This window comes from Lissotriton vulgaris, chromosome 7 (genome assembly GCF_964263255.1).
Source record: "Lissotriton vulgaris chromosome 7, aLisVul1.2, whole genome shotgun sequence".
Taxonomy (NCBI): domain Eukaryota; kingdom Metazoa; phylum Chordata; class Amphibia; order Caudata; family Salamandridae; genus Lissotriton; species Lissotriton vulgaris.
The window spans coordinates 258,456,032-258,483,580 of NC_141695.1; the positions used below are offsets into that span (position 1 = coordinate 258,456,032).

The window sequence follows — 27,549 nt, forward strand, 5'->3', positions numbered from 1 at the left end:
AAGGCTATTTTAGTGAGGTGTGTACAATGGACCACTCTGACCTCACTGCCAAAGAGAGCTCTTGAGTCGGCCCCAAAAGAGAGTTTTGTGAAGCAAAGTGGAGAAAGCCCCTGTCGCACAGGCCCTGTTTAGGTTCACTCCCTGCTCGTGTGGATGGAAATACAGCTACCCCAGGCGATTCCTCGTTGTCTGAAACAACACAGCCGAATTGTCAGTGAAAAATAAACGTTTACATTTGAAAAAATTTTTTTACAGGTGAACTCGGAACGGCCCAAAGTGAGTAGTTTCCGTTTTCATCGTATAGTTTGTTAATTTTTGGAGTGCTAAGAACATTGTGGTGTTCTGGAGTCTGCAAGGTGAAATCTGCCAGGGCGCCTCGACCTTCCTTCCGAGATCGGTAAATGAACGGACATAAAATGTGACATAGTGGCATCTGTTATGTACACCGCTTAGAAACTGCAGAAGTGAAGTATGCAGCGCTACTACAAAAAGAAGCAGAGAAGCATCTGAAGTGGTCTCTGTCTCGAATCCGGTAGCACAGCCATAATCTTTTGCTACATTTCAACCACTCTTTTAGGTTTAGCCTACCAAACAGTGCAGTTGCAAAAGACATATTTTGGACTTACCAAGAAAATACAGGTGCTTGCAGCGGGCCCCACTGCTTACCATTTGTTGACCTCACTGTCACTCAATTGTCTACTTCTTATTTGATGGCTTTTCATGCCCCAGCTTGTAACATTGTGTTTGTCCTTCCCATGGAGCAAGCCTCTTTACCATCTTTCTGTTTGGCTCCCTAAGCTGTCTAACTTGTGATTTTCTCCCACCCTCCTCCTTGCTCTCTCTGCCATGTGCTTGCACTACCCCTACCCTATCCCTCCTCCTCCCACAGGAGTCCGCATGGTTGCCGCATGTGGTCCTGTGGGACTCCTGCTTGAATGGAAACAAACATATAACAAGCATTGACAAAGCCAACAGGTCTCACCTTTGAGATGTTATAAGTGTTTAGTTATCCAGCACAATATCCTGGGTGCAACAACATCAACGGTTGCATAGCTAAACTATTATAAGGGCCCAAAGGCGAGACCTATTGGCTATGCCAATGCTGGTTTAGTTAATATTTCTTCCCATGACTCATGTCATTGGTAACTGAGCGCTATGGTACTACAAATGACATTTAGCATAGCGCTCAGCTACCAATCACATGGGACAGCCATCAGGAGGCTGCGGCTGCATTGCAGACAGGCGAGACAGGCAGCACTGTCATTGGGTAGCTGAGCGCTACCAATGATAGCGGACTACCACATCACCTACTAATTGCCTGACATGATGCAAATTGAGAGCTGGACCAATCATGGTCCAACTCTGACCGGCCCCCAGCAAGTGCACATTGCGCAAGCTCCTCTCCAGTCAGACAGAGAGAGTTCAGAGAGAGAAGCAGCCTCTCTGTCCTGCGCTTTGTGTTCAGATATAACAATAGATTAATTTATAACTATTTAAAACTTGAAGTTTTAGGGCTTTTTGACAGCCTGTATGTTTTAAAGCAAGCCCTGCCTGGTTTTGTTGAATTTCTGAAATGTGGTGGAAAACAGAAGGAGACTTTTAGGAGAGGAAGGTAAAAATCAGGGCAGAAAGAGTCAGAAAAATGGGGGAGTGGGGGTGAGGAAGGAAAATGCAGTAAAAAAAACAAAGCAGAAGCAGGAAAAAACAGTCAGAACAATGGGGGAGACTAAGGAAAAAGCAGTAAAAAAAGGACAAATGCAGGTGAAAGCAGTCAGAAAAACGGGGGAGTGGAAAGGAAGGAAAAAGCAGTTAAAATAAGGCAAAAGCATGAGAAAATACTCAGAAAAATGAAAGGAGGAAGCAATAAAAAAACGGGACAAACGCAGGAGAATGGAGAAAGCAGTCAGAAAAACAGGGGGAGATGTTAACATTTTGCCCCCTCCTGGAAAAATTTCTGCGGAAGCCCATGCACACATATATACATATGTATGTATGTATGTATGTATGTATATATATATATATATATATATATATACACATACATGTATGTATGTATGTATATATATATATATATATATATATATATATATATATATATATATATATATATACACATACATACATACACACATACACACATACACACTCCTTCACATACATATTTATGCCAAAGCAGTGAAAATAATTCTGGACGTTATTTATCACAAGTGTATAGATAAATGCACAGGGACTCATTTATTACTACATTGTAAAGGTCATATATGAGTTTATTACCACAGTACAGGAAAATGCTTACTGCCTCGTAGATGGATTGTAACAATTACTTTACAAAGGGGAAGAGATCTTCTATTCACCAGGAGACATCGTGAATTTGATTACCGTAAACCCTTGAATCATGGTTTTGGTTAAATAGCTTATGTTAAAACAAAAAGGGGGGAAGCCATGGTATAAACCATCTATACAGATGTGCAGAATATAATATGCTATTAATTACCATTGTTGAAGGAGTGGAGGAACATCATGACCCACTGAAGGCATCACCTCTTTTGAGTCATGACCCCCTCCCCACTCTCAACAATGGTAATAAATAGCATATTACACTTCATATATTTTATATATATTATATATTTTTTTGCCCGGCTTCTACAATAACAAATGTCCAAGACCTACTCATGCAGCAGTACACTCGGCCTTAATTAGGGACCATCTTTTGAGGAGCCTGCAGGCTGGGAGTGGGCCAGCATGTGGTTGATCGGAGTCTGATTCGCTTGGAATCACTGATGAGACGAGCTGCTGTTTTCAGCTACTTGAGGAGTCAAGTTCCGGTCAGGAATTATGTGCAATGTCGCGAGGGCCTAGAGACGATGGCCTGGTAGTTGGAGTCTGAAAGGTTAAGGCCTATTCTTGGAAAGCAAAAGAGATTGCGCTGTTCTTCCAATACAAACGGTAGGCATGGATCATCTTAACCCATGGGTCGGAAGCGGCTCTGATGATGGGGGTCACTGTGTCCCCTTCGTAGCACGCTGTCCCTTTGTTCCATGAATCCATCAATCGTCTTTTGGTTCAAGGCTTCAAAGGTGCCAACCAATCACAGCATAGTCCGCGGAGTCGTCTAGAAACAAAGGAACCAGCCAAGAATACGCAGTGTGCCCAGGGAGGGGAGCGACAGCTCGAACTTTCAATTCCACTCCAACGGCCAAGTTTATTCATGCTCCCCACTGGCCCTGTGAATGTTCGCCTCTTTGAAAGGAGTTACCCTGCCTAGCAAAGGTTTGATTGCAGCCGTTACACAGGTTTGGACCGAAGTTCTGATGTCATTGTCGTGGGACACTGTGTCCTGGTTCAGGAAGTCCGGGATTATGAACCAGCAGCGGTAATAAGCGTCAGTATAGTCTGGATATCTCAGTTTGATGACTGCAGTGCACGCCTGGGTGCCAGATATGGGTGGTCAGAACTGGAAAGATTTTGTTACCCGCAGCATTCATGAATGCCTAAGGAAACCTGCCCCTTCACAAACTTGCTTGGTTTTATGCTTTCTCCACATCTTCATGAAGATTGTGACTTTTGCAAAAATTTCTGCTGCAAAATGTAAAGTTGGATAGAACAATTCGGCACACAGTTAGCTTTGTTTTATCATAGTGAAAATTAGTTCATAATGTGCATTAACCTTTACCCAGCCCTAATCCCAGGTTAGGGGAGGGGGGTTCCCAAATGGTTTGATGGTTCTGGGGATTTACATAAGCTGCCGTTGTCTGTTCATCGTATGCGTTCGGTGTACTGGTTTTAAGGCCATGCAACGGTTTACGTTCTATTAGGGTTGTTTTGACATGAAAGTTTTTACTACTATAGGCTAGCCATGGAACAGACATATTAACTGAGTATTTACTGAGGAGAGAAGGGACGCTGCCCACACTAAGAGCGTCGTAAGTTATCCAGTAGTCTGACTCATCTCATCTCTTCCGGTCAGTACGTTCCCTTCCATCCTGACCAAATTCACTTTTACGAGCAGTCGTTTCATTTTCACCGTAGTTCCCAATATATGTTGGGTTTTGGACTCTGTTCCTTGCGCTCACTTGCCATGGTGTCCAGAGCTTTATAGTACTGAACTCAACCCGACAGAGATAAATTTGAGATACGGAAACCTATCATATGAAGACTAAAGTGGCCCATTCCTTCCATCCAAGTGAACTACCTATGTTTGGATCTCAACATCTGCCCCCTAGGATTGTACTCTCTGCTTAGATGAACTTTTCATAACTCAAGAGATAAAAATAGGAGATAAAAAGGTAAAAAATATATAATCATCTGCTACTGTTGACTTGCATATGTAGCACCGGAGAAGTGCCGCAGATCAGTGCAGAGTAAAGCAGGCCACAGCTCACAAACCAGTTCGGTGGAGGGTCACTCATCCTTTATTTCAGTCTTTGGCCTTATTTGCATACGCACCTCTGCAGCTTTAGAGACTGGAGCACTAAAGAACATCACAACCCCAGACAAACGACACCACTTTGGTCAAAGAGCATGTGTCAATGTGGAAAGACAACCCTTCAAACGGTCTGTGGGTTATGATTTCGATTCACTACCAGAACACCGAAGATGCTACGACATGTAGACCTTGCCCACATGTGACAACCACCAATACTACTCCTACAGTTTCTACATACTCAGGCTTCATGCAATCCTAAAGAGCTGACTTCCCCTATAATTTAAAACGCTTCATGAATAAACGACCTTCAATTAAAGCTATTGATCATTCACCCCTTTCTGTCGAGTGGTCCACTCCTTACCAATCCGCTGCACGGCTTACTCGCCCGGGGAGTAGCCTATTCTGCCTTACTCTCCATTATTGTATTTCTGAAAACTGCACACATCGCACCCCATAGATCACAAGCTTTCCTTCTGAAACCATAGGCGTGAACTCTAAGAATAAGGAACCTTGCCACGCCTGTCTATTCACCCCACAAACCAGTCGCAAGCACTTAACTAATCATTACACTTCATTCCTATTAATTTAATCTACCACAAAGAAATCGTTACACTTCAATCCTATTAATTTAATCTACCACAAAGAAAGTGGAGTGAATTCGTGCAATGGTTTCCTTTAAAGCACGAGACTAGTCCTGATAACCAGCAGTAAACAATAACCACTGGATTAACCACTAAACTCGGGTTGCCATAGAATCATGATATTGGCCATAATGAATTTCAGGGTTAGTCAGCACCAGATAAACGCGATCACAATACAATACAATCAGAAGGCATCGCAAGAAGAAAGACAACTGCAAACACCTGTCTAGAGACACTAATAATGCTGTGATTTTGGATACAATTCCCGCAGGAACCATGCTTTAAAACACTGACTCATTAGGAACAGCAGGATTTCCAGAAAAAAACACATACCTTATGATTATCTCTTCTTGCAGACAGGCTCCCCCAGGACAGACTAGAATAATGGGGAACTGTAAGGCGTAACTGTTTGTACCTATTGCTCGGGCAAGAAGGGCCGGCAGCAGTGCGAGTTGTTCCCCTTGGTCAGCATCCCTTCCCAAACATGCCAAGGTTTCCATGGATGAATTCCACATCACAGCCAAGCTGTACACAAATGACCAAGTTGTTCTTGAGCCGCAGTCCAAAATAGACACAGAAGAATGCAACATAGCCACCCTGCAAACACAGATGATAAACAAATCAAACCGCACAGAAGATACCACTGAGGAGAAGGATGCAGGTGGCCAACAAAACTGAAGAGGAACTCTTGAGAATCAGCAGTGAGCAGCCAATCAGAGGGCAGCAGACTGATTTACATAGGCCATCATTACAATGAAGGTCACAGCTGCAAAGATGAACGTTGGGGCAGTAAAAGCAGAGGGCTTGGAGGAAAATGGATAATAGAGAAAAGAGTCGGGTTTCTGTCCTGAAGTTTATGTGTCAACTAACCGAGAGTCCACTCGACAGGATCAGAGGAAAAGACAGCAAAGTCTTTCTTCCAGTCCTTCCTGTGCAGACTTTGGGGCACTTCCCTTTCTGTGCTCTGTGGACCTGCAGTGTAATCTGGGTCTTGCTTTGGACGATGCAAGTGCTGCAAAGTGAGCATTTTTGTTGCCAGTCAGTTTGTTTGTAGGTGAAGATGGTTCATTCAGGGTGACTAGAATTGTGTAAAGTTTCTCTAGAGCTGGGTGACATGCTGCTCTGTGAGAAAGCCACGGATTACAGACCATCTCTGTGCTTTCAGGCACAAGTGAACTTGTGTTTTTATTCATCTCAATCTTTAAACAAATTTTTGCCGCCCAGAAAATAAATAAATAAGCTAAAAATGAAGATGCTGGAGCTTTGTAGCAATAACTGTCAAAAAGCACTCGCTTCTGCATTGCACATGACATTGCACATTTTCTTCCAACTTCGAACAAACAGGGAGTTTCCTACATTTTGAAAATCTCATAGCTTTTAACATTACGGAAAAAGACATACATGAACCTTTAAAATACAACAAATATCAGTCTGGTCTACAGTAAACATGCGTCGACTGCGGGTTCAGTGATGTCTAAAGCACCAGAGGGACCCAGTATGGATGATTCTGGGACACAGCCAACGCTGAGCGACATGAGGGCTCTAGGCCCCGATAGCCAGAGAGTTCACCACCTGCCTCTCCAGGTATGTGTGTTATTCTACAGAAGTGTGACAAGGCAGGGTGTCAGTAACCCTTCCCCATCAGAGCTCATCAAATGGGTACCGAATGTTCCTTCTGATCGGTTCTAAAGACGTTCCTACTTATTTTAACATAATGTGTATTTGTAAAGCGCACATTCGCCCTTAGGTATCTTGCCACTGAATAACAGATGTTTATTGTTACCCAACTCAATGGTACTCATTTTATCGACCTCAGATGGATGAAAGGCTGAGTGGACCAGCCGGGATTTGAACCTGTGACCATGAGGTCGAACACAGCCCTTTGCAGTGGGCACATTAGTCCACTCAGCCTCCATACCGGGCTGGCCGTGTACTTGTATACCCAGTTACAATCACCAATCTATCACATTTTTTTCTGTGGCCACAATAGTGATGAACTGGACTGCGGTCCCCATGTATGAAACACGTTTGTGATTAAGTGTTTTGCAAAATTATAATTCCATTTTTGTGTTGCTACAGTCTGTCTCACAGAACAGGGGGTGAGACTCATACAAATCGTAATTAGAAAAGGGTACCAGGGGCACCCCCTCCTTATTGTAAGTCTCAATGTAATGTGTCAGAGGTATGGCGCCTCATTAGCGTCAGCAAATCATTCATGAGTTACTGACCCCCAAATTAGGGTGGTGACTTATTCACTAAGGGGAAGCTGCCCTGTGGAACAGTTTCCCTGTTGGGAATGTTGTCAGACAGCCTTGATGGAAGCCTAGGGGACAAGTTCATGTGCCTACCGAGTCTGCCCCTGCAAGTCACCTTTTTAGGTTTTGCCTGGCGAAAAGATGCGCTCTGCGCATCTTTTTCGCGCAGGCGAAAACCTAATGAGAATAGTACGGGAGACAGGAACGGCCCCCGTCTTTCATTGGCTAGCTCCATAAATGGAGGCTAGCCATTGGAAGACGGGCCTGTCCGTCAATGCCGGACCAGATTCGGGGGCGTTCCCGAGATTTTTTGGCTTTTGGCTACGTCACGCTACGTCAGCCAAAAGCCCTCGGGAACGCCCCCGAATCTGGTCCGGCATTGAGCCGGCACCCGCCTTCCTGCTTGCGTGAGTGCTTTGTCGAAATATCACAAACGCCGCCATTATAGCGCCTGCATACACCGTTGATGTCTATGGGGCAAAAATACTAACTACACTTGTGAAAGGGCGGAGGACACCGTTTCATAAAAAGATTGCAAACTCGTACAATACCGTCGGTCGGCGTGACTAGGCGTTTATGAGCGCAGGTGAAAGCGAGACAGGGTTACAAAGTGTGACCGGCTGAGTGAACTTTGGAATGAAGGCGCCCCTGGTACACATAGCGTGAAAGTCAACGATTTGAAAGCGCTCGGAAGGCCATCTTGATGCGATCCAAGACCGGCAGGGAAAGATTGCACTTATATTGGGCCTCTCATCCCTCCGAGGTCGATAACACAAGCACCAGTTTCATCTGGTTAATAACGTGTCTATAATCATGTTCTGCCACAACAAAGTCGTGAGTAATGTTAACTCTGCAACCACAATATTTTACATTCTTTTGGGAAGTATTTTAACGGGGGTTGAGGGCGGGTTCGAGTTGCAACAAGATACAAAGGGCCCTATACACCGGAAGACGACGCGATTGGAGAGCGAAGACGGAACAGCAACGGGCAAGTTAGAAACACGCTACTTTTCCATTCCAGTGTCTCCTACGTGTCATAGAACAATTGGCATACACAGGGCACCCGCAACCGTGGTGCTGTGGAGGCGGCCGGAGACCCCTTCACTGTGGGCACAGGGTGGAGTAACCACTCCCCCCAGCTCGACAAGGCTTGCACCAAGTCGTGATCCTGATGCACTGTGTGGGTGGGGGCGGGTGTAAGAGTAGGCAGACAAGACATGCCACACGGTCCCTGGGAAGCGGTCGTGAATGCGCTTTGAAATCAGAGCTGGAGAAGGGGGGGGCGGGGGGGGGGGGGGGGAGGACATGTGGGCGGCGCAGCTCCAGCTGCCGATCAGATTTCTATGCAGCCGTGGCAGAGGCAATCCGAGCTCCAGGACAGGCTGAGTGGCCCGACAGGCCTCCCAGCCCCCACTCGCCGCCTCGCCTGCGCATATACCTCCACGCACCCCGTCCTCCATCAGAGAATCATTATGCATTTTAAAGTTAATCATTGAAGTTTTTGTCTGCATGCACCTCTTTATGTCCTCTGCTTTTTGACAGGGAGTTGGGACCTGCTTTCCCTTATTCATATTTATTAGTGGAGGTGGGCGTGTGACACGGTTCAAGCATAACCTCAAGCTGCACTCTTTATTTTACACGCTATACTTACATGAAGTTGAATAAAATGCAAGAATACAAATAAGGATATGTTGCTGCTTTGTTGTGTAGATACATATAGTCGTCATTGTGGTGTAGCGGGCTCCCGTACACCTGGCACATATTGCCACTAATGATAGGTGCGCCCCTGTCGGCGTGCACAGATTTCCGGTGATCTTGGAGTTGGAGCAAGGTATTGCGAGTTCTAGTCAGAAGGCATCTGATTAACGGAACTGCCGTAAAAAGGTGAGATCAGTTGAACTTTGACCACTGCAGTACCTGAGCACAGACCATGTGAGACAAGAACTGGGTGGTCTGTTACTGTCTAAATTGAGGTTATTATATTGCTAAAGCTCGACAAGGTTTGTTTGCTTATTCTACTTTTTCTTCATATTAACGGTGGGACAGGCACTGTTAAAATTCAGGGGATTTCTTTGTTTTTGCCTACAGAAGCGATGTGAATAAATGCATGCGATTAAAAATCGCTATTCAAACTTGTTTAATTTCTCAGCATGTCATTGAAATGTGCTGGTCATCAAAAACAACAAAGCTTTGCTCATAGAACAATCCAAACATACACCAGAAAATGTAGCCTACTTCCGTAGGCCGGTCCTACCGAATGAATATGTGGTGTGTATACATATCTTTTTGGGGGTGGGGAATTGGCCTGCTATTTACAAGTAAGGGTTCACCAATCCCACATAGACAGGTGTTTGTGCACTCTTTTACATATAGCCGGCGCTTTTACATAGAGCAGTTTGTTATTGAGTGTTTATGTAGATTGTTAGCCGTTGACTGTTTAAAGCGTGACAATATGTGGTGGCTTCTTTGGCGTGTCTGCTTACAGCTAAATAATTGGGATGTTTGACTCTTACTTCCCTCTCAGTGGCAGTTAAAACAGCAAATGCCAGGGGCAACTTCTTGACTTATTGCATAGAATGCCTCCCAATTACCTATTGTGAATGTTTTGCTAATGTCCAATGGCTGAAAGACAGAGGTACTTTTGTTTTGATTCTTGCTATGGTGAGAAGTGTCACTTGATCTAGTTTTCTCCTCTGCATGGTGTGTGCCTGCTCCCTGGTTCACAGGCCAATTTCGAACGTTGTCATGTTTGCAATTCTTTCAGCCCTAAAGAGTTTCTGGTGTTGCATTTGCCCTTTATCCAGTGAGAAGGCGTTTTTTCCCTTTATTTACCGTACCCTTAGCTGTCCATGGAGTAGGCCCAGAATCAGCATACCCTCATACACCTAATCCAAACACACGATTTGAGGTAACTTCACACCGAACGTTGTTACTTTGCAAGCACACCTTTGGAGACCAAACGACACCTATCCCTCCCTCACCACACACCTTCCTGCTCCATGCATAGCGCATCCCCAAAGCGCAATGCCCGTCCATCCTCTGACACCAAGCAATGAACACACTTACATTCACCTAACATTCAAAATCAATAACATCGGAACACAAAATGTAACCTAACAACCGACACAACTCTTTACAGCACACCCTCACACATCCGGTCCTAGCAGACTACTCAGCAGCCGGTACACACATACCTCACTCTACTCAAGGTAGCTTCTTTGCGCGCGCACCCCAAGACATGGTGCACTCCGAGTCCCGTCACACTTTGCCAAACACATCACACAAACTATACCACGATGTGCCTGGCATGCCTCCACGCACACATCAGGATACCACTCCATGCACATCACACACACTCCCTGTTGTCGCCCTCTGCCAGCACGCACCGACTCCTAGAACTATATGTATGTGCGTGTGGGTATACGTAGAGTGTGAAACTACTCGCAGTGTGTGGGGGGGGCTCTGTGTGGGTGTGTGTTGGGGGGCTCTCTGTAGGTGTTTGTGGGTGTCATTTGCGAAAGATAAAGCTAGTGGCATCGCAAATGACAATGCCATTTATTTATGTAAAAAAAAAAATAAAAAAAAAAATAATGTCAAGAGCATTGCCAATAGCTCAAACTTTAACAAAGGCAAAACCATTGCATTGTAAATGCTTGTTTAAGTACCTCCTATCCCTAAAAAAAGAGCACAGGTTGATGATAGAAAAATAGTGACATTTAGAGACCAACAAAACAGAGAAGCAGATTTACTGTCCTTCGCATTCCCGTGTCTGTAGCCAAAAATAGTGGGCTGCAAAATATGACCTGCCTCGTTAACAGGTAGTAAGAATGTTGCCTACCCTAAGTGAATATCCATGTTGCTAAGCAACTGATTAGTACATTATTTGCATGGCAAGATGCTAACAGGTCATAAAAGGATGCAATTTGAATCTACTATTTGTGAACCGTTTAATGATACAGCATACTATTCATTTTAACACCCAATTCTCATGAACAGCCACAACACAGCATAAACAGTACAGAACAAATAAATCAAAGGCGTTGGAGAAGTCGCTGCCCAAATGGGAAATTAAATATACCCGACCACCAAACTGAAAAGAGCCAACAAAAAACGAAAGACAAAATAAGCAAATAGGAAATAACTGTAAATAGTCTACAAACCAATACTACAAAAAAACAGAAAGAAGACAAGAACAGGGTATATTGCCATCTAGAAGCTCAGAGACAGCAGGGCACAACTTTGCTTTCTTTAGCCATTTATTTTACAGAAAAATAAATAAAGCTGATAGCAAAGCTATCTGTTTACAAGAATTGTTCGGCGGAGAAAGTGTTTGGCATCATCCGAACCTTAGTAGTCCCCATTCATTCCCTGCAGGACTACAGGCAGACAAAATGGAAGTCACTTCATTCAGAAGGGGACTTACCAAATGAGACATTAAAGTATTTCTGTAAGCATTCAATCAATTGACAAAAGGTGGTGAAGTCTATATTAATATAATATATAATAATGCTTATTTGAGTGTTTAGTCAATTAAAACCATCACACTAACATTCATTCACTGCATACCATAAACGTAAACAATTTATTTACTACCACTCTAAATGTTATCCTAGACCGTTTTGTCAAATCGTTTTCCTTTAAAAAGAATATATATAAAATCTCTAGAAAAAAATCATACAAACACTTATGTTAAAGAAAATGTATTCCTGTTTTACGTTTCTATTGTTATATCGGCTATCTTTTAAATGACGGATCTATTTCTCATGAATAACCCCCCACATAGGTCAGACTACAATGCTTTTTATTTGAATGGATTGTGGTGAAGTAAAGGTTCATCCATCATAGGCAACTCATGCATTGTGATCAGCCTGGTGTTTGTGGTCGCAATCAATAGTCTCAAATGGGCACAAACAATTTCTGGCAACACCTATGACATGTATTTCTGAAATGCAGAGTTACTCAGAAGCTTGTTTTTAACCTGAAAGATACTAGTTGCAAACTGCATAACTCCTGCCAAAAGTACTCTGTAGCAGCGAGTGTAAGAATGGAGCACGGCAAGAAATATGCCATGGCACCCTTTGTTGATCAAAGAGACGCTCTACCTCTCCTCATAAAAATTGATACTTGTATAGCGCACTACTCACCCGCAAGGGTCTCAGGTGCTTGTACGAATACCGCTGTGGAACCCATCCTGGCTTTCCCTGTGAGGTGTCCACTCCTGGGCACCCCCAAGGTGGAGGCCAGGCATCCTTAGCGTTGTGGGGGCCGTTGTGGAGATTAAGCAAGCTATTGCCCAGAGTTGCAGAGTGGGACTCCATGATTGGAATAGGCACCGAGGCGAGAATTATCAGGTCCGTGGAATTTTTGAGCCCAAGACCCGCCGAGGCGGGGAATTGAACCCTGGTCCCGGGCTAGACCTCTGCATCAGGGTCTGCCGCTCTAACCATTGAGCCACACTTCTCCACACAAATATAAAAATATATATAGCACAGCAAATTACCACCAACAAAAGAGAAGAAGTGGCCTGCTGGCCAGACTCCCTAATCCCAGCATTGGAACATGACCAAACAGACTTGAGATTGTAAGAAAATTGATTTACCTCCCCTGTGCTTTCACTGATCAATAGAATTACACATGGTTTAATATTTTATGCTATGTAATGGCCACCATTTGATCACCCCTCACCCAAATATAGAACAGATACTGGCCTCCTCCCACGCACCCCCATCACCCACTGTGACTTTCTTGCTCGCCGCAGTTGTGCTTGCGGTTCTCTATGGAGGCCCCATTGGCAGGCTTTCTGAGAGCCGTGTCAGCACAGCTTTGCAGCTCCTGTCAGCATGGGACTGGAGAGACCTGCGCTGGCAGGTGAAGGAGTTGGCTGGCAACGGCAATGCACCATTTACTTTCTGGCACTGCCCTCGGGCCAGTGGAGACAGGAAGGAGGAACGGGAAGGCAGGTGAGACCGCCAGCTGCAAGGCTGCTGCTGTGCTCGGGGCTCTGGAGGCCCAGGTGAGGAGGGGCAGGGGGATGGGGATGAGAACAATGGGACCAAGTGTTTCCCCTTACATCACAGCGGTTTGAGCATCTTCTGTTCCCATTTCTATGACAAAGTAGCATTGAATGACGGTTTCAGAATCTAGTACCCACGCTACTGGCTCTCTAGGAGGACCATACACAACACTTATGGGATTATGAACACGCTGTAAGATGAAACAACTGGTGGAGTGGCCTGTAGGTTACATGACCCAGGTATATGCACCTGCGGGGGAGATTCACTGCACTATATTAGGTTTTGATAACATAACATATGGTCTCGCCCAACACATCTTAGATTTCTATAATTTGGTCTTCAATAGACCCCATACACCATGCTGTTCTATGTACCAAACTCCTCTTGAGATTCTCCGGCTGCCGTAAGGGCCCCTGTAAAGTGCTGTACTGCTCCTTGGAGCCAGGTCGTGCTACACCAGATACTTCAAGTGGAAAGAAATAGCCCACCTGCAGAATAACCAGCGACTGGCCACTTGCAAACTTCACCGCACTTGGTCCTGACATTAGTCATCCGTGCAAGTTCTCGAATGTAGATAGAAGCTTCCCAGTCTCATCACTTTGTGTTACACTTTTGTCTATCGTCCACCTTTTCACCTTCATATTAAAACTGCTATTTTGTCCAAAGTAGAAGGACATTAGAGACAACAAGGTGCACGACTGAAACTGCTCATTCTCAAAGCAACAGGAAATCACTAGGGGAAGGTGGTCACTGTTGGCATCAGCAGACACAGGCAGGAATCCAGCCTTGGCATCTCAGAAAGGGAGAAACCAATGATTGGGTCCTTCACTTATCGAGGAAGTGCCCATGCTCGTGATGAACAGGGGATAAAATGCCATCCTGCTTCCCCAACCAAACTCAGGGTCACCACTGACTGGCTTGGGCAACAGCAAGAGCGTTTCTCAAGCATGTAAAGAAATCATCCTGTGCGTATTGGGGCAGAACATTAAAACATCAGCTGTGTGGGAACTGGAGACCTGTTATAGAATTAAACATACTTATTAATCATCACAGATGTAGTCAAGGCACTTTTATCCCTATATGGGCCGCTGCCAGTTAGCCTTCAGTCCATCCTTCCAATCCCGTCTTTGCCAATTTTACTCTCTCGCAGATCATCTGGTGTTTGAAGAGTTCAGAATATCCACAATGCTCTGCTACTCCGGTAGCCATCTTTGACTAGTGCTATCATCCACGTTGGGCTGCTTTTACAAAAACGAAATCAATTTAAAATGGATTCTGTGAAGTTTATGTCCGAATGCTACTGTCGGCTGAAATTCCGTAAATTTAGATCCACTTACTGATAAATCTGTTTATTGCAGTTTGCTTATGGGGATTCCTTATTTTTCTAAACAGAGTTCATGCACTTTTATAGTCAGAGGCTTGGCATCTGTGTGGGTGGTATCTTAGTACTGGGAGAACACCACATCAGCTGTCCAACATCAGGTCCTGGGTACCTTCATAATGATGGAGGCTGCCTCCATCACATGACCAGAGACTTCTGCCCAAATAGTCAATGTGAGGTGTATGAATAGGAAGGAGATCTTTGGCCAGGCACAGAAAGTTTGCTGGTTGTGAGAAGATCAGATAAAAGCCGCACACCAAGTAGTGTCTGTAGTTAAGAAGTAGGTTGTCTGGCTGGATTTGGCAGAACAGATTTATAGTAAGTTGTCTGTTTAGACAACACCCTAAATAGCACATACAAATGTAACCTGAAGATAATGGACAGTCGCTTATCATACCCACATTGATACAATGACAACCAGTGAATTGTCTAACAAGTGTTTTAAGGGACTATGAAACCTGGGTGAAGCAGAGCAATTTAACACCATGTTATTCTCAATATAATAAGTGATATTTTAGCATATCCTGGTTTCAAAAGGAGGAATTTAGCTTCATTCATGTTGTGGATCATCTTCTGTTCATCTCCTCAGAAAGCCAAGGCAACCCGTATCCTGCTGCAGAGCATCCAGTCACTTAGCTGATTTTACTGTGGACTGTCTCCAAGGAAGTGGAGCCAATGGCAAAGCAGATGCTCCAATGACGCGACTAGTTTCACGTGTCTGACGAACTTCCACAACGTACATCTTTCATGCGAAAAAGTGGAAACGGAGAGCAGCGGTTTTCAGAGGATGGGAAGAAGGCACCTGCTGAGAGAGCAGTGCAAATAAAAGGTCACAAAGCTAAGTGCAGCACAGACCACCTGTTCTTTCATCTGCACAAGGATAAATGCATGCCTTCCACCGTCCGGCCTTTCATCTTCCAGCTGAAATGGCTTAACCAAGGAATAATTGTTGCCTGTCCTTCATCAGTCACCAAGAGAACCAATTTGTAGCTTCTGTAGTAGGTAGATGAGGTCAGGTTTGCAGTCTTATCTGCTACATTCAGTGCACCTACATTATCATTAGTTGTGAGCACTCCGTCCTTCTGAAGAGGATAAAATGAGGTCTACTTGTCATTCGTCACGGTTCAGAAGCAGATGCAAGAGAGGCCAACTCCTCATCACCTTTCTTGAGTGGGTAAAGAATACAATTGGTATGGGTGTATTCATGTGCTGTTTGTACAGCACACATCTATCAGAAAGACAACAGATGCTGCTCATGGTCAAAGGTGAAAATACAGACAATGGATGATTGAGGGCTAGCTGTTTCTTTTAGAGTAGAAGTGGACAGGGACTTGTTACCTATGCTTTACATCATAGACACCAAGTCTCAACATTGCTTCTAAAGCAGAAGAGCATGCTACCAACTACTCAATGTGAAGTGTGGCTCAATGATTAGAGCGGCAGACCCTGATGCAGAGGTCTAGCCCGGGACCGGGGTTCAATTCCCCGCCTCGGCGGGTCTTGGGCTCAAAATTCCACGGACCTGATAATTCTCGCCTCGGTGCATATTCCAATCATGGAGTCCCACTCAGCAACTCTGGGCAATAGCTTGCTAAATCTCCACAACGGCCCCCACAACGCTAGGGATGCCTGGCCTCCATCTTGGGGTGCCCAGGAGTGGACGCCTCACAGGGAAAGCCAGGATGGGTTCCACAGCGGTATTCGTACAAGCGCCTTGAGACCCTTGCGGGTGAGTAGTGCGCTATACAAGTATCAATTTACATTTACATTCATGTGGAATACCAAGAAGATTAAATGATCAATTGGCTGCCCAGCAGACTTCTTCCGGGATAAGATGAAAATTCACTCCAGTAGGAAACAGAAACGCACAACCTGTCTATTAAGCAGCTTGAATAAATAAAATAGATAAACCCTGTATTGTACGATTTATTACCCTTGGTTGATGTTGCTAAAAGCTTGAAAAAGCAAACATAAGCACCAGCCCATGCCAGCTTCAATGCAAGCGAAGGCTCACAATGAAGTAAGTGTCCAACATGAATACAGTGAAATTAGATTAAAGCTTCGTGCCAAAATGTAATGGAATATTAAGTCACAAGGCGGTGGATCTAATGTGTGAAATGGGTCACTTAAAGGGGCTTCGGTCCATGAGTCGCAGCCAGACACAAAGTGATGATGGGGCCTACGTGAGACACACGAACAAACCAGGTTTAAGTTAAGGCTGGCAGCTTAACAAAATACTGTAGATGAAAGGACAGACCAGTGTAAGAAAAAAATTGTCATACATGTGAGGTGGGAGAGAGAGAGACTGACTATCTCTGGTTTTGTAGAGTGCTCCATATGAAGGAGTTGCTCTCCACCTAACCTTGGAACCTACCCAGAGTTCCTTGCTTCCTGTTTTTACACATATATGAGATAATGCTGTATTATATACAATTTCTGTTTCTCAGTGAAGTATATACCAGATATCAGAATTACCCAAATAGTACATCATTTACCTATCTCGGAAGAATAACACCAGAGTCTGGCTTGCTGGGATTTACGCTTGTGTCATTCTGTACAGTAAGGATATCAGCTGCTAGCGTTTACTTGCTGAGCCATCTTGCTGGTCAATGGTTCTCAGGATCAAACCTGACAGGCAGTAATTACATACAAATCAATCTGGTTAGGTGATGTGGTAAGTCAGCCAAATGTGACTAACACGGACAACTCTTCTGGCCTTTTCATCACTTTACAGAACAACTCTCCTATTCACCGACTGATGCACACACAGACTCCCTTACTCTCAGTAGACTCCCAGGCCACCGTCTCCTGGGAAATGCATCTCTTACCTCTCAATTGCACCGCTGTGCTCTGCAGGCCACACTACTGTCTGCTCATTATTTACACATATGTGAAACACTGACAGCCCACAAGGTTGTGTCTGGATTAATAAAGCCGAACCTGGCCATCTAGGACATTATAATTAAGGGGCAGACTGTGGGCACAGCTCAGGGGCATCGTTACTCATGAACAGTCCGGCACAGGCCCTGCACCATGACTGCGGCAGTTGCAGAAATGTAGCCAGGAAGACCAGCAGAGCAGAAAACAGCTTGCCCAAGACTTGATCTGCACATAGATCATAAACAGTGTGGTAGAAAAACTATCACTCATGCCCTAGTCACCAGCAAGTTGAACTATGGAAACACCCTGCAAGCCAGCATCACCAAACAACTCACTAGAAGATTACCATCCAGAACACGGATGCCAAATTCATCCTGAACCTACCACAAAGAACTCGCATCACACCACACAGACCCTCAGGGAACTCTACCCTGGCTCTCGATCTGCAAACGCTCTCACTTCGAACTCCATGCACACACATTCAAGGCACCACACACCACAGGCCCCACTTACCTGCAGTTGGCCCTCCTTCAATCAACCACGCTGACACTTACGCTCCACCGGACTCAATCGCACACATACACTGCATCTTATCAGGATGACGGGGTTCTCCTACATCACTCCCATGGAACAACCTCTCACTCCACATAGGAGCCACCTCTCCTCATTTTAAATCCCACAAGAAACTAAAGATTTGACACTTCAATTAACCTACCCACCATAGGCAGGGCTAAGTGCACACACCTGCTCAGCCCCAGGATACACTGGCAGATGATAGTGCACTTTATGAATAAACATAACAGTAGTAAAGTACGCCATCGGCATGTGTAAAGCGGGAGGCAGGACCAGGCTCTGACCAAGCGGTGGCAAGCCTGCGGGTAGCCATGCGCTTAATAAATCTCATAAACCTAAAATCTAAACCTATAACACAGGGAAGCATCGACTGCATAACGAACCTTTGAGCAAAGTGCACGGTGGGTTCAAGCAGACGTGCTACTATGGCTAAAGAGAAAGTTGAGGTGAACGTTCAATAATTTTTTTTCAAATTAAAAACACAAAAACTCATTGCCAAGGAAGCATAAATGGACCAGATGCTCCTGCCAAGGAAGCATACATGGACCAGATTCAACCACCAATAGAGAGCTCATTGCACATTAAATTCAGACTGGGAACACGTCATGTAAATAATTTCACAAACAAATGAAGTGTCGCCAAACTTCTTATCCAAGCTGTGATACTTGTAAATACGCCATTGAGGATGCTGAACGTGTCCTTTTGTTAGTCCCGCCTATGCCAGACCCAGGCAGAGATTGATCAAGCAGCTGTTTACTCTCTGGGGTTTCTGGCATATCAGGTGACTTACAATATTTTGAGATGGGACACTAGCCAGGCAGTGACATTTTGTGGTAGTCGATACCTCTATGTAGTGTGGCTACACAGGAAAAAGCAGGGGGTGTTTTAATTGGATATATAGTTGCTTTTATTATTGATTAGTTCTCTTACACATGTCCTACAACCCCCCCTGGGGCGACGTGTTTTGGTTACTGCAGCCCCATACTTTTTATTGAAAATGTGCTAACTGCTATATTTCTTTTTTTAGACAAAGCCCCTTTGTATGGTCAATTATCTGTTCAGTAGTGAGTGAAGGACTGTTTTTTGGGAACACATCGCTTTTATCTGTCTTAATTGAGCTTTGTCTGTAAAAATGTGTTTATGATCATAACTATTTTAACAAACACAATCTTGATTGGCAAATGCCATTAATTGTTTGTCTATAATGTTTTTACATGCTTTTATCGTCTAAAGAACCGAAGTAAAGCTGAACTGACTGTACACCCTCGCATATAGTTTTAATAGAAATGCATTTTCAAAAGGCAATATGATTATTATTGGTCGAAAGCTAAAGTACTATTGGCTTTAAGTTACCATAACCTGAAAAAAATGTTTAAATACACAGGGGAGAAGAAAAAGAGGGGGAAAGAAGAAGAAGGAGGAGGAGGAGGAGAAGGAGAACAAATCAAACGAATTAGAAAAGTAATGTAGTGGCCCTCCAGCCCTGAAGAGCCCTTCTTTTAAGACGAATGTACACAAACAATGAGATAAAATGCTGTTGATCAAGATGGGGGAGGCAATGGTTGGTAGAAGTGGGCTGACTCATCGCCTAAGTTGTGGTGGGCAGAGGTAGAACGTGAATGGTAGTTGGACAGACCAATAGATGAAGAGGGTTCACGCAAAGTTTCCCCAGGTATGTACATTTTATTTTGTTTTTATTGCATGAGGTAGGCCAAACGTAAAGCGGACAGACGTTAAAAAGAAGCATGGGAAGGAGAGAAGAAAAAGCACAAAGCCAGATTTAAAGAATGAATTACAGAGCCCTTTGAAGACGGGCAGGGCAGACACCTCCCACACTAATCTTTATAGTATTTATTTACACACGCTCTAATCTCGTGTCCTGTAGTTGAAGTTCTCCCTTATCGGTGTGGTAAGAGCAGTGAAAACAAGGCCGTGATTGGCTCATTATTTACATGTTGTAAATCACTAGAGGATTCAACGGTGCACTTGCCTTCTGGCAGGAGGGCCAGGGAGGGACATGCCCAAAGTGAAGCGGAACCGGCCGCCTGACACCACGGTCTGCAGGCTGCATCACCTGTGCGCTAACAAGACGGCAGGACAGCCGCCAAGCAGGGAGGTAATGTCTGCCTTCAAACATGAGCTGGCCCCCGATGGCTGGGCGCAGTGGGCAACACTCGCTTCTAGGACGAGTTTTTGGACTTTACACCTAGATATGAATACCCCTTGGGTATACACACATCCACGACTTCACGTACCATCAGGGTGCACGGCTTGTGGCGTCATCAGGATGCACGGCACTCTTCTGTCTAACGGAGAGGGTGTGGCTTAACGGCTGGAGCGACCGACCTTGAAGCTAGGGAACCAGGTTCGAGTCTGGCGGGAGGCTCAAGCATCCTGTGATTCTGGGCAAATACTCTCCCCGTGCCTAAAAATCAATGTGCCCATCTGCAATGCAACGTGTGGTCATGTAAAGTGCTCTGATACCGCCGGGCCGAGTTCGCGCTATATAACACTGCAGAAATAAAACCAGAACAAAAAGCGCTGAGGATGCAGCAGGGCGTGCGCTAGACACGCAGCGGTAAGGTATGCTATCAGGGTGCGAGCACAGACAGGAACGCTAACAGCTTAGGGCTATGCGGACACCGCATATGTGCTGCGAGAAGACAGCGTGTGGTGTGTGCCAACCCGCATTACAACATGACCAAAGCAGCACGTGCCACGAGTATGCCCGCACTGTCTCCACAGCCTCCTGTGTGGGTACAGACTGCAACAACAATATTGCAAATATACAGACTGCAAAAATATCGACCTTTCATGTACCAACTTCGCATTTCTCCCATGCAAGAACCTTGAAGCGCGGCAGCCTTGTACCCCCTCCTCCCCCACACCGAATGTGGTACCCTAGAGAGCTGCAGGGTGTAACGCAAAATGGACGAGCGTCCCTCCTGACTGTGATTAGACCCCCTGAGTACCCCTTAACACATATATTGAGGGGTCTGAAGGGTTGTGGATCCCATGAAGGCTTACCCCACCCACGCCACAGAGGTCAGTGTTATGCCTTAGGGCGTTCTGTTGTATGTTGACAGTCTCGCGGTTGGCACTGCCACAGGCCTCTCACTGTGGCGTGCGGCTGCTGGCAGCGTGTTGGCATAGATGGGAGGGGCCGCGCGGGACAGTAGACGAGCACGTGCGTCTCCCAAAAAAAAAAACAATCCGTCCACCGTCATCTGTAAAATACATATTTATGCCCTTTTTAAGAATACTGGGCTAAATATATACATTTTTACAAATCAGTATGATTGTATCCCTCTGGTTTGACTTCCCGTTCGTCTTGCCGGGACTGCCCATGTGTGGTTATTTCAGTCTGCCACTGCCAGCGTTGAGATTCTGCTGGGTCTTGTCAGAAACATCTCGCTAGCAGGAGGAGGACACCCGAGATCCGAAGCGGGAACTAAACTGGTTCTGCAGAGTTATGAGAACCAGAGACAGGCGGATTAATATGGAATGTGTGATTCGTGACGAGGGTGGTTCACAAGCACAGCAGCCACATCAGGGCTTTGTCTGCGGGGTGTGTCCTCCAGGGGGGACCCACCCAGAGCGTTGAGCTGCAAGACACAAAAGCATCGTTATGAGAGAAATCTTCTGTCACGGGGTCTGAATTTGGTTCAGGTTCAGCTCATGCTGCCAGTCTTCAAGATAGAACATGGCCTGGTGCATCCCAAAACACCAACCAGCCAAGACGAATCTCATGATGGATCAAAGACCCTGTCACCCCTAGGCCAAAGTCTGTCTTGGGTGATACCTAGACCCAGGGACCAAACTCTACCTGTTTGAGGGATCCCAGGCACCCCGCGGCCAAACTCAATCTGCCTGGATAATCCCAAACCAAACTCTGGTCTTGGGGTGACAGGCTCTTGGGATCCACCAAAGAGGTAAATACTACTGGTCTGGTGGATTCCAAGACCCTGGATTCCAGCTACCCTGGCTGATGAGGGGTGTTACTCCGAAACCAGTCCCAGGATGCTTGTTTCCGGTTCAGGGAAGACCTGGCTTGGCAGTTCGGGCTGGGCTGTTCCCATGAGGTACGGGGTCAAGACTGATTTGCATATAGCTGGGTCTGAACTGAGGTGGATAAGTGAGATAAAGAACGATTATGGATTAAACCCAGATCTGTGACAGGGGGGGGGAGGGAGGAGGTGGTGGAGGGAGGTGGGGGGAGGGGGGGGGTTAGAGTGTCTGAAAAGTTTCCGCGCTCCGTCCATCTGGGGTGAGTGAAAAGTTTCAGCGCTCCGTCCATCATCTCTTTGTGTATGCTTTGTACGCCCTAAGTTGGCAGAGTATGCCCAGACGTGGGTCCCTTGCTCACTGTGCCACTGGATTCAAGCTAGCCTGGCTGAGGAGGGGTGTTACTCCGAAACTGGTACCAGGATGCTTGTTTCAGGTTCAGGGAAGACCTGGCTTGGCAGTTCCCATGAGGCAAAGGATCAAGCCTGATTTGCATATAGCTGGGTCTGAAATGAGGTGGCAAAGTGAGCTAAAGAACAATGATGGATTCAACCCAGATCTATGACTGGGAGTGAGTGTCTGAAAAGTTTCAGCGCTCAGTCCATTAACTCCTTGTGTTTGCTAGGTTCCAAGACCCTGTCACCCCAAGGACAAGCTCTGTCTTGGGTGATACTGAGACGCAAGAACCTAGAGACTAAACTCTACTTGTCTGGTGGATTTAGAGACCCAACTCGGTATGTGGATCCCAAAGGCAGAGCACCCCAAGATCCAGTTCTGCTTGCCCACTGGAACCCGACTAACTCTGCCCGTTGGTGCGAAGGACCGGACACCCCAGGATATAACTGCAAGCCTGGTGGGTATGAAGACCCTAGCACTTTACCTGCACAGGCATATGCACTACTAAACTTTTTCCTTCCACTGAGTACCAACGAATCCCTTGACACTTTACTAGGAGATGACACCTTGAGACCCGCCTCTGTCAAAAGAACTCAATGAAAGCTTTGTTACAAAGGAATGCAGCATAATGGAGAACTCACTACAAAATGAAGCCTCAAACCCAGTGCCATGCACCCGAGAGAGGATTTCCTCCGGCAGACATGAGCCATGGCAGGTGATGGAACCCTTACACACAGGAAGAGCAGGCGGCAATGTGTGTGTGATTGACAGAGTGAGAGAGTGACTGTTAACACACACTGCAGTAGTGTCAGGGCCGTAGGCCTCAGAGGATGAGACTGCGGGGATTGACCTGCTAGAGAACAGCAACAAATCCAGGGCACTGAAGCACAGACAGCGACAGGGACGCAGGCATTTGAGGGGATCAAACTGTAACAAGTGTCAACCATCATTGCTCTGTAATGATAGAAATGTGTGTAGTGTGTGTGTGTGTGTAGTATACTTGTAAAGTGCACAGCTGCCCCAGCAACGTGGCGTCCCGGCTCTGTATAACACTGTGGAACCCTTCCTGGCTCTCCCTGTGAGATGCCCCTCCTGGGCACCCCAAAGGTGAAGCCAGGCATCCCAGTGTTGTTGGGGCCGTTGTGGAGATTAAGCAAGCTATTGCCCAGAGTTGCAGCGTGGGACCCATGATTAGAGTAGGCACCGAGGCGAGAATTATCGAGTCCGCGGACACTGAGCCCAAGACCCTGCCGCGTCGGGACTTGAACCCTGGTCCCGGGCCTCATCTCTGCTTCAGAGTCTGCCGCTCTAACCAGTGAGCCACACTTCTCCACCAACCCTGCAGCCATGGCTGTAAAAGGAAAGACCAGTTACAGACGCCCTGGAAACACCAAACTACCGGTCACAAGTCAATGAGATAAGGTTAACTACACATACCAAGAAGTGCCAGAACTGACCAGCTATGTACGCTCCTGGCAACATCAACCCTAGGACCACATAGTGGACAGACGCGACACCACCACACAGCAAACATCCTGTGAGTGAAGGGATCCAGTTACAGACACCCAAGCCAGCATCAAACACTGGGACACAAACATAAGGCGATGTTCCTCCGACAGGTATGCAACGAGCATCAGGAAGAAGGTGATGAGCACAGGAGCCCGGGACTGATAGTCACACACACGTCCCAGTGCACCAAAGTGGGAGCAACTGGCGCCTGGAGACAGAGGAGAGGCACTATGACCTCTCTTATGCTCCATCATCAGTAAATACTCCCAAAAGATGTAGGAGAGCCTTCCCTACCTTTTACCTGCTGTACCCTGGTAATGAGTCCAGACCAGTCTCCGCAGTGCCATGCCACATGGAGGCACTAAACTACTACTGCTGCCAGATTCTACCCAGATTAGTCTCCGCAATGCCATGCCATGCCACATGGAGGAGCTACACTACTGCTGCTGCCAGATTCTGCCAGACCAGTCTCTGCAGTTCCATGCCACATTAAGGTTCTACACTACTACTGCTGCCAGATTAAACCCAGACCGGTCTCTGCAGTGCCATACCACATGGAGGTGCTATACTAATGTTGCCAGATTCTGCCCAGGTCAGTCCCTGCAGTGCCATGCCACATGGAGGCGCTACACTACTACTGCCGCCAGATTCTGCCCAGGCCAGTCTCTGCAGTGCCATGCCACATGGAGGCACTAAACTACTACTGCTGCCAGATTAAGCCCAGACCAGTCCCTGCAGTGTAGTCCCACATATTGGCGCTTCCCTTCCCTACTACCAGATTCAGCCCAAGTCTGCCATTGCAGCTGCGTGACATACATGGGATATTATACGACGATTCCGGATAGATTCAGCCCAGCCCCTTCCTGCAGTCGTGTGCCAAAAGAGGGTGCTGCCGGATTCAAAGAGGGGCTTTGAGGTATTATATATATATATATATATATATATATATACACACACACACATACATACACATATATATACACATATACATACACATATACATATATACAATACACACATTAATTTCTGTGAATTACCAATTACAAAGCAAGCACTGGTAGTGCATAAATCATTGACTTAAAATAAATTGTGTGTGTTTTTCTACAAACAGAATTCTACTCATTTTAGAGATGAAAGTTTCTGTTTATCACCTTAAGAACGCATTCTGCTCTGAAGGTAGGAAGTTAAATTCTTCCAATCTCAAACTTTAGCTGGAGCACAGTATAGAGGGGACAGACAGACAGACAGACCTGCTGCAGAGCAGGCGGTGAGCGGCTCGGGGACAGACTGGAGAGCTACAGGCGGGCGCGCGCGCACAGTGATGTCTGCCCACAGAGGTGACCCGAGCAGGGAATGGCAGATGTGCGCTCCAGCAAGGGCGGCAGTGACTGCAGCCTTGTGCTCGCATCACGGCTATGGAGGGGCTGCCTGGGCATCCACGGCCGCGTCAGACTAGACACACCAGCCTGCGTGCACCCCCATGATGGAGAATTACACCGTTTATCCGTGAGTTGTGGGGGCGGGGCCAGCGGCAGGGACTAATGAGCATCTCTGGATATTTCATTCTGTGACATTGATGTCTGCACATTTCAGGGGGCATTTGTACCCTCCGCACACGAGGTATACATTGTGTATCTTTGGAGGTCGTAGTGATGGGGGTGAAGGCAGCAGGGCTCCACACCTCATCTTGAGTAATCGCATCACTCCTTCGCTAGCTCTCTGGGGGAGCGATGCTCCCTGGGCCCTCGAGGAAGCCTCTCTCTCCCCGGCTGTAGGTTAAAAGGAACAGAGGCAGTAACTGAATTAATTACCATTCCCCGGTGCAACAAGGTGGCGCGGCCTCCCCTAGTCAGACCCCGACGGGAAGTGGTTAAACAAAAGATCACTGCCCCCTCGAGGCGAGCGGGGGAGGTGCAAGGGGTTCTCCAAGAAACAGCATCCCGAAGTAAACCAGACCTAAATCCACAATGGTAATACCAGAAATTAAAAATCACTAAGGAGATCAATGAGCCTGCAAATTTGGCACAAAAAAATATGTTAAAAAAACCACCTCAACGCAAGCTCACAAAAACATGCAACACCCCCACCGCCTCGGCCTGCCAACAGCAGCTCAGAAAATGAAAGTAAAGTCTCCTGTCCATCCTTTCCTCACACCACCCCTCTAAGATGCCTGTGGGAATATGTCAGGACAAGATCCCGAGGGAGGGCGGGGGTCCTACCACCTCCGGGACCCTACATTAAGCGTGGAGCCATTTGCAATGGCCATCTGGAGCCTGAGCTGAAGGGTGCAACATATTGCCAAGCTCATCTCTTCTGTGACAGGCGCTGCCTGCAGCCCAAACATCTCAGAGCTCGCGCGTGCAACATCTATCCTCACCAGAATACACACATAAGCTCCCACTAGAACACACCGTCCCTGCTCCCCCCTGCACTGGTCCCCGCACTCGCCCTCCCACCGCAGCCGGGCGCGCACAAAGGACGGTGCGTGCACGGCAGAAGGCAGCCTCTTACTCGAACATAGCATGGAGTCGGCGCCGCTTCCTCCCCGAGCCTCCCTGCTCCTTCCTCCCGCCGTCGGGGCTTCCTCCCGCCGCCGCCGGCCCGGCTCTGCCAGCTCCCCCTCTCCAGCGGCCCGGCCGAGGATGGACCCGCTCCGCGCAGCGCTGCCAGCGGCTAGCTCGCTCGCTCTCCCCCGGCTGGGCAGAATCAGAAATGTGATCCCAGCAGATCAAACCCTCCTCCGGCCTCCGAGCCCTCCCACCCCCCGCCCCTCCGGAGGAAGTCAGGCACCACCGCACCGGCTGCCTCTGCCGCCCCTTTCTCACCGCGGCTTCTTTTTTAAACGCACTCGCAGGGCTCACTCTCCTTTAAAGCGGCAGCCAGCAACATAACGGACTGAAAAGTCCTCTGCGTGACGCGAAAACAAAAACATTTCCACCAGCAACCACATTTCTATTCTCCATGACTATGGAAGTGCCCAGTGTGTTCTTGTGGTTTGAGAGTCTGCCATTTATTGCAGTGTTACCCATGTACCTGTGTTTGGTACTCTTTTGTAACATGCACACGTCACTTTTCGCTTGTAACACACTGTTTGCTACCTCTTACATTTTGTTTGCTTTCGATACTTGCACAAGTGCCACCCTTGCCTATGTAACGTTTGTTCTTGTGTTTGAGTGTCATCCATTTATTGCAATATTATACCTCTACTTGTATTTTGTACGCTTTTGTAACCTGCACACGTCACTTTTTCCTCCTGTAATGCACCGTTTGCTCCTCTTGTATTTTGTTTGCTCACAATTGTCACTTTTGCCTCATGTAATGTAATGTTTGCTTTTGTAATTTGTTCAATTGTAATGTTCTCATGTATCAGTTCTGTTCCTATTGTGAAGCGCTCCAACACCTTTCGGTAAAGCCCGCGCTATAAAAAACGCATAAATAAAATAATAAATCAAAACACGCGTTTGCAGAT

General features: G+C 46.5%; 1 protein-coding gene across 2 annotated transcripts in view; it reads right to left on the bottom strand.

The window, feature by feature from the left end:
• GRAMD1A (GRAM domain containing 1A) overlaps positions 1–27,549 on the bottom strand; it is a 633,794-nt gene that overhangs the window by 272,762 nt on the left and 333,483 nt on the right. The window contains exon 1 of one of the 2 annotated variants that reach the window (XM_086930045.1): positions 26,592–26,754. The exons of the other annotated variant lie outside the window; for it this stretch is intronic. Coding sequence (XP_086786171.1) covers positions 26,592–26,599 — 8 coding nt within the window. The 5' untranslated portion in view covers positions 26,600–26,754. Of the gene's footprint in view, positions 1–26,591; positions 26,755–27,549 lie in introns of those variants that run through there. 2 annotated transcript variants of the gene reach the window in all.